Raw genomic sequence first — 12,189 nt, 5'->3', positions numbered from 1 at the left:
GCCTCCCTAGTAGCTGGGACTACAGGCGCCCGTCACCACGCCCGGCTAATTTTTTGCATTTTTAGTAGAGACGGGGTTTCACCGTGTTAGCCAGGATGGTCTCCATCTCCTGACCTCATGATCCGCCTGCCTCAGCCTCCCAAAGCCCTGGGATTACAGGCGTGAGCCACCGCGCCCGGCCTGGAAAAGTCTTAAAATGAAAGATGCTGATGATGAATGAAGCCAAGTTATTTTAAAACTTTTTATTGAAAACTAACATAAATAGGGAAGTGTGCACATAAGCCTAGCACCACCCAGATCAAGAATGGACAATCACCAAACCCCCGCTGGCCCCTGGAAGTCACTACCAGCCCCTCTGGGAAACTGCTACTCTTGCTTCCAACAGCACAGACGACTTTTGCTAGTTTTGTGCTTTGCATTAATTAATTCAAGTCTGGCTTCTTTGGCTCAACGTCATATTGTGAGATCCAACCACATTGTTGGCTATAGTCATAGGCTGTTCATTGTCAGTGCTATATAACATTCATTCTCTATGTGAATGGATCACAACTTATGCATCCATTCTCATGCTGAGGCATTTGAGTGGTTTCATATATTGCCCTTGATCTATAGAAAAGATCAGAAATTCTCTTATGCAGAAGGAGTGATCCACAAATGAAATTCACCATCTCTTTCCTATTTTAAATTGGTCTGATCAAAGGAATTTTTGTTTTCCTTCCATGTCAGAACGACATCTGCTCTGACTGTAAATTAAGTATCAATACTTTTGACCAGGAGTTACAGAAAGGAGAAGGGGGTTACTGTATTGACAACTGACTCGAGGGAGTTTTCTTCCTACTTCCAAAGGAAACTAACGTGGCTTTGGATGGTGATTGTTCCTCAAGGAAGGGACTGTCTTGGGTTTCTTTCTGGTTCTGTAACAGTGTCCCACATCCAGGGATGCTAATCAACGTGTGGTGCTGGTGGACAGAGCGGATGGCACGTGGGAGGGGGAACAGCACCCAAACAGGATGCAAAAAAAGGCACTTGAAATTACCACTTTAGAAAATAAAGTGATGTTTATGCACAGAATAACACAATTTCTTGTTCACACATCCCACCTATGACATTAATCAGAGCCTTCACCTATGGGCTGAATGTCATCTTTTCCACTCCTAGTAGTTTACAGATTTTTTACTTTGAAGTGGAGGAGAAAAAAAAAAGACAGAGCTGCCCTAAAAGGAATGAGGAAGTGAGAGCTCTCCAGTGTCTGGCTGGCTTCGTCTGTGTGACAGCCCATGATGTTCTTTCCGGTCTCTGTAATATTCTGAATTTCCACCTGCCCGCCCCCTCGCTTATAATGCAGAGCATGTGAAGGGAGACCGGCTCAGTCTCCCTCTCTCCCAGTGGACTAGAAGCAGCAGTCCACTGCTGCTCACCGGATGTAAAAGAACTCTGGCTAGAGACCCTCCGAGGGTAAGTACTATATATTAACACGCCTAGAAATTGCAGGCTGCCTCGCCAGTCACAGGTCACTCAGATCACAGGCAACAGAAAACAGCTAGCCCTTGGAATATACGCTCACTTTATAAAGTCTCAGGACAAAGAAAGCTTTGCTTCAACGTGAAGGCTGCACCTTTTTAGTGTAGGGATTCTATAAATGTTGTCTTTGTTTCATGTTTACTATTGCAGCATCCTGGAGACACATTTTTTTTTTTTCCTTTTTGGATTAGATGAGAAAATCCATGCAAAGCACCTACTACGATAGCTGGCATATAGTGAGGACTCCCCCCAAAAAGTTAATGTTAATGTTAATTTAAAATGTTAATGTAATTGACATCCAAATTATCTCTTGATGGGAATGGAATAAATTGGTGACAACGTTTAGAATGGTAAAGATAGTTGGCTTAAATAATTTAGAAATAATTGTGTTCAGATGCTGTTCTTAACAACATATGACATCTGGTAACACAGAACTGACTTTAAATGAAAACTTGTCTATGTAATAGTTTTTTTTCCAAAGTAAAGGCAATTGAAAAAGTAGTAAAATAGAAAAATAAATAAATAAATAAATAGTTTCAAACTCTGTGCTTTGGCAAAGTGGTGCTGAAAGTGGCCAACCTACTGTGTGTTCCTCCTAACTCCTTTCCATATGATTCGTTGTAGACAGAGCCACAGCCGCACAGGAGTGAAATTCACTCCCGGACAGTCAGTCCCAATACTGATGAAGCTGAGAAGCAGCCACAATGCTGTGAGTGACACTCTCACATTTATTAATTTGTGTTTCCTAGAGGCAAGGGCCAAAAGATATTTACCTAATTTTATTTTTTCTCTTTTAGTCAAAAACACTAAATGCCAGTAATATGGAGACGCTAATCGAATGTCAATCAGAGGTAAGAAAGCAATTTTTGAAACTTTTTATCTGTACTGTGAGAAGGTGGAAAACTTTGTTTTATTGAATATTATTTGGGTTGAATATTAATTATCAGAGTAGTAAATTAACATCACACATGTAGTAAATTAAACACATTAATTAGGATCTTATACGATGACAATCGAGAGTTTAATATTGCCTCTAGAAGCTAGAAAAAAACATCAATGCACTCTACTGACTTCATTTTTAATATGAATAAAATGTTGTATGTGTGTTTTGTGGGGAAAGACTCGATAGGTTTCTTCAGTCACTATATTTAACTGAAATAAAAATGTTTTTAGGGTGACATCAAGGAACATCCCCTGTTGGCATCATGTGAGAGTGAAGACAGTATTTGCCAGCTCATTGGTGAGTTTTGAAACATACTGATCTTTTATGTAAGTGCTAACAACCAGCGTTCTTGGTTTGCAAAACCACAGCGTTTTTACTCTACTAGGAATTTTTTTGTATAAGTGTTCTGTTAAAGACCGCAGAACATTAACCCTTAAATGGCAGGTGTGCTCCAGCTCACTAGAGCTGGGAGTGCTGCGAGCGGAAAGAGCCTCTCCACAGAGAATCCCCCAGTTCTGCCAAGGGTTTTTAATGCGGTTCCGTCTCCTGGCCATGTATGTTTCCACAATTAGCATGCACACATTTGAAAACACACAGCGTCTTTTCCATTTTCTTCCTTCTCTTATGGAGAACGCATCCAAGAGCCTATGAAGCAACTGTTGCTGATCTCAAATCCCAAAGGACCCACCATTCGCTCTCAATTTTTTTCATAATGCATTTCATTACAGCACAACCCTGACCCAGTTCTCCTGAACCATACAGGCCACTTCTTTCTCATCACGCTTCCACTTGCCAATCTAAAATGTACAGAAACATATGCCAATGCATTTAGAAAATATAGCCTTTATAATTAGTTTAAAAAAAAAAAGGAGAAGGAAGGAAGGAAAAGAAAAGAAAGAAGGAAACTTTTGAGATTGCAATATCCATTGCACACACATCTTGTGGATTTCGGAAGGACAGAATATCTTGATAACGTTTTGCTGATAATTTCCAGTTGCCAGATGTAGGTTCAGACCTTCCTGCTGCGATTCGTATTTGCCTCTGTCCTAAAGCAGCGACCTGGAAAACCCAGGTGACCAGTCACCCGGAAGGAAGAATGGTGTTAGCTCCCTCTAGTGGCTATGTAGTGCCTGCGAGGCTGCAAAGGGTTGGAGCCGGCCCTGCTATGTGCCTTCGAAGAGATACTGAGCAAGTCACTTCCTCACCTTTTAAGTTTCGTTTTTTTCGCCAATTAAAGGAGGAAATCAAAATAATCTATTTCATATCAGAAATTTCCTCTATAGTTATTCAGGCCAGTAGGTTAAGATGGTTGTTTATGATCTGCACAGTTAGGTTTTGCTAATTTTCTGTAGCAAACAGCTGGAAAGAGTGAAAACAGGAAAGGTGGAGGCTCTGAGGAACCCTGGTGTTGCTGTTTAGGGAACTGGTTGCCCTGGTAACAGTGTGGTTGTTTATCGGTTGGTTTTTCTGGATTAAGATTCACGCCCTTTGCTTTCTTAAGTTTTCAAAATTATTGTTCTCACATGGCATATACTATCGACCACATTATGTGGCCAACGATACCCATTTTCTTACCTGGATCTTTGCGTATTAACACTGGAGTCTAATTTTTCTCGTTGCCTTGTTTTCTTGGCTGTAGAAGTTAAGAAGAGAAAGAAGGTGCTGTCCTGGCCCTTTCTCATGAGAAGGCTCTCCCCTGCATCAGATTTTTCTGGGGCTTTGGAGACAGACTTGAAAGCATCACTATTTGATCAGCCCTTGTCAATTATCTGTGGTGGCAGCGACACACTCCCCAGACCCATCCAGGTAGGCATGCATTTTCTCAGAAACCTACTTCAGTTTTCAGCTGGACATGCAAAATACTCGGGAAATCTGAGTGTCATTCTCCTATGAAGTTTGTAGGGACTGATCTTCCATATTTTCCACTCTTCGACATGGCACTCCCACATACGCACGCAGTTAGAAGAATATCTGACTGCTTCCATTCCAGAAGTTGAAATTAGTTGTATTTGCCAATGAGCTCAGAGCTATGGTCCCTCCATTTCTCTGACTTCACAGAGTGAAGAATGCCGAAGATTTGTAGCTTCTGAGAAGTCTGAAGGGGAAACAGAATATAGACTTTGTGATCCAAAATCCAATGTTCATATGGAAGTATTTGAAATGAGAGAGCTCCAAAATGATTTTAGAAAGTGCAAAATTAGAGCTTTCACAATTTGCCTCCTCTTAGAAAAATAGCGGGGTTGAGGAAGGCCATTGATAGCGACTGAACTGAAAGCAAAATCTGACATTAATATTCCTGGTAAGACTATCTCAGTATACTAGAGAAGATAACTAACTTTTAGAGAGATGATATTTCATGACAAGTAAAGTTAGAAACTGTTCATGTACATTATTTTAATTCTTTCTGCAGTCTAAGCATAGATCTTCATGCATTAGTAGCAGCACAGTATCTTTGAACCAATGGTAACCCTTTCCTGTTCCTATCGCTGTTTCCTTTAGGACATTCTCACTATCCTATGCCTTAAAGGCCCTTCAACGGAAGGGATATTCAGGAGAGCAGCCAACGAGAAAGCCCGCAAGGAGCTGAAAGAGGAGCTCAACTCTGGGGATGCAGTGGATCTGGAGAGCCTCCCCGTGCACCTCCTCGCTGTGGTCTTTAAGGTGAGTTCAACACGCTTGCGCCAAATAACCTGCCAAGGGGCCCTGGCACACTCGTTCTCAGGATGCAAGAAATAGGCTCTTCTCTCCACACAGCAAGGTACACTGATCTTGGAGTTTTATTTTTTTCATTAAGCCCTTTATTTATTTATTTGGTAAGCACCTCTGTTTCCGTGACCTCAGATTCCAACAGAAAGCAATGCATTCTGCTCTCTCAAAACTTTGCCAACAACAGGCAATTTGATTGTTCCATGGCAGAATCCACATGCCAGAATCCAGTGGCCCCTCAGAACACACCCACCTGGGGATGGTGCCTCTGACTCTGCTTGATGTTAGAAAGTCGCAGAGAGGCCAAGGGTGTTGCAGAGAGGGTTCCCTGGATTAATCAAATGCAGGAATGAAGGGGCACAATCTATGATGGGCTAAGCATAGAGCACCCTGTGAGGGAATGAAAACCAGGTGAAAACGAGGACATGGGACATCATACGGTACCAATAGGCCAATAGCCCGCTCTCATCCCCCAGGACTTCCTCAGAAGTATCCCCCGGAAGCTACTTTCAAGCGACCTCTTTGAGCAGTGGATGGGCACTCTGGAGATGCAGGACGAGGAGGACAGAATCGAGGCCCTGAAACAGTAAGTCATCCAAGTCATCAGTGATTGCCAGGCCGCATCACCTCCGTCTTCTGATTCTTTACACAACTTTGTAAAAGCTTCATGATCCCTGTTTCACGAGAATTGTGATGTTTAGGGAATCTGAGTGGAATTGCTTGTCCACTCCCAGAATAAAAACCAGAGGGTGCCCTGGACTTTTGAAGTTTAATTTTAGCCAAATGAAAGGAAATATTTCTTCAAAACGTAGGAAGTGAATTTCAATCCTCACAAATCCCAAGAGGTAGGGAAGTCTGAAAATGTAAGCTGTTCAAAAAAGTGTGAGATAAAATCAGACCTGAAAACTGTAACACAGGCTTGCCAGCAAAGTGTAGGAGTTTGGGGTTATCTTTAAGCTACATTGACTGGTGTCATGCAAGGCAACAGTTCTCCCATAAAACATCCCTCAGGATGCAGCCAGGCAATGGGGTGGGGGACGGTTGTTTTGTTCATAAAATTTCATAGCATATTTAATCCTCTTATAATTAACCAAAAGGAAAACTATATAATAACAAATTCCAGTGAGAGTAAAAATAATAACATATGCAATGGAAAGTGTGATCTGTTAGTGACTAGAGAATTCTAAAACCCAAGCTTTGAAATGTCAGCACGGTTATCACATCCTATGAAAGTCTATCTATATGTTATAATTGTCCCACATGGCTAAATATTTTCAATGACATATGTATAGAAGTGAAGACATTAAAATGTCTGTCCCAAAATGAATATTCTAAGATTATCACCATGAGTTTCCACCTAGACATAAAGCATTTTTATAACAATTCCTTCTTCTGAGAAATGAAAAGAATCACCATTTCATTTTTTGAAAAAGAGACTTTAAGAAGTCTAATTTCTTAACATTAGGAACAATGTTGTGATTGAAGTGCTGCCTTATTATGAATATGCCCTTAGAAACTGATTTACTCGGCTGGGCGCGGTGGCTCAGGCCTGTAATCCCAGCACTTTGGGAGGCCAAGACGGGTGGATCACAAGGTCAGGAGATCGAGACCATCCTGGCTAACACGGTGAAACCTCGTCTCTACTAAAAAAAAAAAAAAAATACAAAAAACTAGCCGGGTGAGGTGGCAGGCGCCTCTAGTCCCAGCTACTTGGGAGGCTGAGGCAGGAGAATGGCATAAACCCAGGAGGTGGAGCTTGCAGTGAGCTGAGATCAGGACACTGCACTCCAGCCTGGGCGACAAAGAGAGACTCCGTCTAAAAAAAAAAAAAAAAAAAAGAAACTGATTTAGTCTTCATAAAGATTTCTCAGAATGTTGTAAAAAGGTGTCGTCTTCATTTGGTGATTATAGTTTGTTTTTGTTTTAAGGCAAGAAAACCAGTCTAGCCGTGTTAGAAACAGAAAGAAATTCTACATGGCTAAATGATTACTCAACAAAACTATTTTCTAAATATAAATGCAAATTCTGGTCTTTAATGCAGATTGGCTTCATAATTTAAGCTCTGTATAAATAATAAAGGGCTGAATTATTCGTGTCCCAATTATAAAGGCCAGTTTCTTAGCTCCTCAAGACCTTGCGGTTAACCAGCCTCACTCTGTGTCAGTTGCCACTGGAAGTGTCTGAATGAGCATTTCACAATATTACTTGTGAAAATGCACCTTCCTCATTTTAAAGGAAGTCTGGTTTCGGCAGAAACTCTCAGCTTGCTACACTGAAGACCATTAGCCTTTTTGAAAACTAACATCCCTTCACTTTATTCCAGGGTTGCAGATAAGCTTCCCCGGCCCAACCTCCTGCTGCTCAAGCACTTGGTCTATGTGCTACACCTCATCAGCAAGAACTCTGAGGTCAACAGGATGGACTCCAGCAACCTGGCCATCTGCATTGGACCCAACATGCTCACCCTGGAGAATGACCAGTGTCTGTCATTTGAAGCCCAGAAGGACCTGAACAACAAGGTTTGTTCTGCTTACTGATGAGAAATCCCCAACTTATGATCTCAGCATCTCTTTGCCAAATGCAGGCAATAAAATGCTTCTGAATGTCTCCAACTGAGTCAGCATCACAGTGAAAATATAAAATGCAAAATGCTTTTGTCATAGTTCCACTCCCTCAGATACATGTGTCTAATGAAACTGAATAAATCTGTGTCTTCTGTCGTCTGTGACACAGATAAGTGCTGCAAGTGTTTACATCACTCTCTCCCGATATAAAAAAAGCCCTTTTGTTTTTGTGGTTTGTACGACACAGTCTATCCGTCTATCGATCTGAGAAACTACTTACTTAAATGAAAATGTTATTAATACTTTAATTTTTTGTATGTTCTTAAATTTAAATGCATGTCTCAAAACACCAAGGAGTATCTAACTTTAATGTATATGATTGTTGGCATGGTGGCTCAGGTCTGTAATCTCAGCACTTTGGGAGGCCAAGGCAGGTGAATTGCCTGAGCTCAGGAGTTTGAGACCAGCCTGGGCAACATGACAAAATCCCATCTCCACTAAAAATAGAAAAAATTAGCCGGGCCTGGTGGCACATGCCTGTAGTCCCAGCTACTCGGAAGGCGGAGGCAGGAGAATCAGTTGAGCCCGGGAGGTGGAGGTTGCAGTGAGCCGAGATGGTGCCACTGCACTCCAGCCTGGTGACAGAGTGAGAGCCTGTCTCACAAAAATAAAAAGTATCTGATTGTTACCAAATTTCTGTATGCTCTTTTCAGACACATAAAGATCTCAAATTCTCATTTTGGCATGTGACTCCACTGTGTCCCCATTCTTCCTCACCTCCCTAAAAAAAAAAAAAAAGTCTTCAAGCTGACAAATTGCTTACTTTTCCTCACAGGTGAAGACGCTGGTGGAATTCCTCATTGATAACTGCTTTGAAATATTTGGGGAGAACATTCCAGTACATTCTAGTATCACTTCTGTTGACTCCCTGGAGCACACTGACAGTTCAGGTATGGAATGTGCTATCATTTGATTACGACTGTAGGGAAAAGTTCATGCCAGGCTGCCCGTCATGTAAAGCATCTCTGATGTATGAGGTAGAAGTTACCTTCACAAATCCCCAAGTCAGACTAGACTCCAGTCCATTAAACATGAAAACCCTGCTCCGGGCTTTTCCTGCAGCACCTCTCAGACCGCAGATAGTCTTTGCCCCTTCCCAGTGTTCATCGCAAATCACTGCTGATTTCACTAAGTCACCGTTAGCCCTGGAGTTGGGTGAGAAACTTTTGTTTCCACTTCATGGCATATGACTCCATTACAATGGAAATGGGTCCAGTAAAAGGAGCGGTTTTAAAAATTAAGGTCAATAAATTTGCAGTGAAATGCTGTTCTCTCTTTTCTTATTCTCTCCTCTCTTTCTCTCCTTCCTCTCTCCTTTACTCATTTCCTTTCCCTATTTTTCTTCTGATCTCAAAATAAATTCAGAAAGAAACAAACTTTTCATATGGTACATTTCTTGTCATATCAAGCCCCTAAGTAGTTCTGCTAATAAATCACCTAGTACCCTGATTGGTATGAGCAGGGCGAACTGTAGCAAAGTTCATTTCTAAAAGCACCTGAATGGCCATGCGTAGTGGCTCACGCCTGTAATCCTAGCACTTTGGGAGGCCAAAGCAAGCATATCACCTGAGATCAGGAGATCGAAACCAGCCTAGCTAACATGGTGAAACCCCCTCTCTACTAAAAATAGAAAAAACAGCCAGGCATGGTGACGGGCGCCTGTAATCCCAGCTATTCTGGAGGCTGAGGCAGGAGAATTGCTTGAACCCAGGAGGAGGAGGTTGCAGTGAGCCGAGACCGCATCACTGCACTCCAGCCTGGGCAACAAAGCAAGACTCTGTCTCAAAAAAAAAAAAAAAAAAAATACAAATACAAATAAATAAATAAACCCAAACAAATGTTCAACTGCTCCTTGACTTCCCCCAGATGTGTCGACCCTGCAGAATGACTCAGCCTACGACAGCAACGATCCTGATGTGGAATCCAACAGCAGCAGTGGCATCAGCTCTCCCAGCAGGCAGCCCCAGGTGCCCATGGCCATAGCTGCTGGCTTTGACAGTGGGGGCCTACAGGATGCCCGAGAGGTCAGCCCAGAGCCCATTGTGAGCACCGTGGCCAGGCTGAAAAGCTCCCTCGCACAGCCCGATAGGAGGTACTCAGAGCCCAGCATGCCGTCCTCCCAGGAGTGCCTTGAGAGCCGGGTGACAAACCAAACACTAACAAAGAGTGAAGGGGACTTCCCCGTGCCCCGGGTAGGCTCTCGTTTGGAAAGGGAGGAGGCTGAAGACCCATTTCCAGAGGAGGTCTTCCCTGCAGTGCAAGGCAAAACCAAGAGGCCGGTGGACCTGAAGATCAAGAACTTGACCCCGGGTTCAATGCTCCCAAGGGCACTGGTTCCCAAAGCCTTCTCCAGCAGCTCGCTGGACGCGTCCTCTGACAGCTCACCCGTGGCTTCTCCTTCCAGTCCCAAAAGAAATTTCTTCAGCAGACATCAGTCTTTCACCACAAAGACAGAAAAAGGCAAGCCCAGCAGAGAAATTAAAAAGCACTCCATGTCTTTCTCCTTTGCCCCTCACAAAAAAGTGCTGACCAAAAACCTCAGCGCAGGGTCTGGGAAATCGCAAGACTTTACCAGGGACCACGTCCCAAGGGGTGTCAGAAAGGAAAGCCAGCTTGCCGGCCGAATCGTGCAGGAAAATGGGTCTGAAACCCACAATCAAACAACCCGCGCCTTCTGCCTGAGACCCCACGCCCTCTCGGTGGATGATGTGTTCCAGGGAGCTGACTGGGAGAGGCCTGGAAGCCCACCCTCTTATGAAGAGGCCATGCAGGGCCCGGCAGCCCGACTCGCGGCCTACGGGAGCCAGACCTTGGGGAGCATGACCGTGGGGAGCATGAGAGCGAGGATGCTGGAGGTGGACTCCCTCCTACCCCCTCTTCCACCTGCTCACCACACAGGAGACTCAAGACACAGGGACAGCAAAGAGCCACTCCCTGGCCACGGACTCTCTCCCCTGCCTGAGCGATGGAAACAGAGCAGAACTGTCCATGCTTCTTGGGACTCTCTGGGGCATGTGTCTGGCCCAGGGAGACCTGAACTCCTCCGGCTGAGGACCGTCTCCGAGTCCGTGCAGAGGAATAAGCGGGACTGTCTCATGCGACGATGTAGCCAGCCGGTCTTTGAGGCTGACCAGTTCCAACATGCCAAAGAATCGTATATTTAGGAGGGAGGCCATACGCCATGCCATAGCTTGTGCTATCTGTAAATATGAGACTTGTAAAGAACTGCCTTTAGATTGTGGTTTTAAAAGGTCTTGAATAAGCTCCTTTAGAACGCTGTGCAAAGCCCTCCTTAGTGAGGATAGCTACACCATGGCCATGGTGCATCAGATAGTCTGTGTGTACCCGGATTTGTGCAATATGTAACAAATGTATAAAATGTATTATAGATAAGGTGTTAGGTGCAAAGAATGTCTAATAATCCCTGCATACGTTTGTGGATTTGCAGTGAAGTACATTGCTGTTCCTTGCTTCCTGGGGCACTTTTCTCTTGGCTAGTGTTTGAAAATTATCTTTGCTTTTATAATGTGGCCTCAAATGTCATGCCAATTTTCACATTTTCCACAAACTCCATTTAGGGAGAAGTGTTTAAACCCCCGGTAAGTTTACTCTATACCAGAGTAAACTATATATTACTCCATATAAGCAGCCTTGCAATAACTAATCACCACCATAGACGAAAGAAACAGACTGCAAGGAACAGAGCTGAGCGTCTGGAGCCATCAAAGGCATTAAAAACTCCAGCAAAAGCAGAGGTCATAGCAAAAATCATGAAAAACACTTCAACCTGTCCTTTCAATCATCCAATTAAATTTGGGTAAATTAATGAAAAATGTATTATATCAATATTAACTCATCTACAGCACTTTGAGTTTCTTTGTAATTCATGATGTCCTATCCTATAGTGTGGAGGTAAATGATTTTATTTGCATTGGGGGTCATATATAAAACTTCAATGTAATTTCACTACAATAAATTGCCTTCCTTATTTGAAAGTAAAAATGTTCTTTTTTTTATTGACATGTTACCTCCTTTCCCTCGATTAAGAGAAATCCACCGAGAAAATCATTCACATATTGGTTCACTCAACAAGCATTTATTGAATATATATTCACTATTCTAGACTAATAGCAAGACTGGAGATCTTGTTTAGGAAGAAGCAGTCTCTGTTCTCCAGAATTTGCAAAACCATAAAAAAGTACCTACTTTAAGCCATTTTCTTTTTCAGCAACCAGTCATTCTGCCAGAAAAATGCAGTACACAAATAAAGGATAATATAATAAATGTAAAGTTTCTCATTTCTAGCGAATTAAACTTTCCAGTAATTTTACATCTCATCTCATCTCATTCTTATGAGGCTCACTTTGCTTAATGATTGGCAAACATAATGGTAAA

At 42.9% G+C, this 12,189-nt stretch overlaps 1 protein-coding gene across 3 annotated transcripts; it reads left to right on the top strand.

Annotated features, from left to right (window-relative positions):
- Positions 1-1,207: 1,207 nt before the first annotated feature.
- On the top strand, positions 1,208-11,796 carry TAGAP (T cell activation RhoGTPase activating protein). Of its 3 annotated transcripts, XM_009206335.3 has the most exons (10): positions 1,208-1,455; positions 2,146-2,230; positions 2,319-2,372; positions 2,695-2,761; positions 4,104-4,270; positions 4,964-5,125; positions 5,647-5,756; positions 7,494-7,689; positions 8,570-8,684; positions 9,661-11,796. In XM_009206335.3, exons 2-10 carry the CDS (start codon positions 2,204-2,206, stop codon positions 10,956-10,958), a joined length of 2,196 nt encoding a protein of 731 aa, XP_009204599.2. In that variant the 5' UTR covers positions 1,208-1,455; positions 2,146-2,203; the 3' UTR covers positions 10,959-11,796.
- The last annotated feature ends 393 nt before the right edge of the window (positions 11,797-12,189 follow it).

The sequence above is a fragment of the Papio anubis genome, chromosome 6 (assembly GCF_008728515.1).
Source record: "Papio anubis isolate 15944 chromosome 6, Panubis1.0, whole genome shotgun sequence".
Taxonomy (NCBI): domain Eukaryota; kingdom Metazoa; phylum Chordata; class Mammalia; order Primates; family Cercopithecidae; genus Papio; species Papio anubis.
This window is presented reverse-complemented; position numbering and strand designations above follow the sequence as displayed.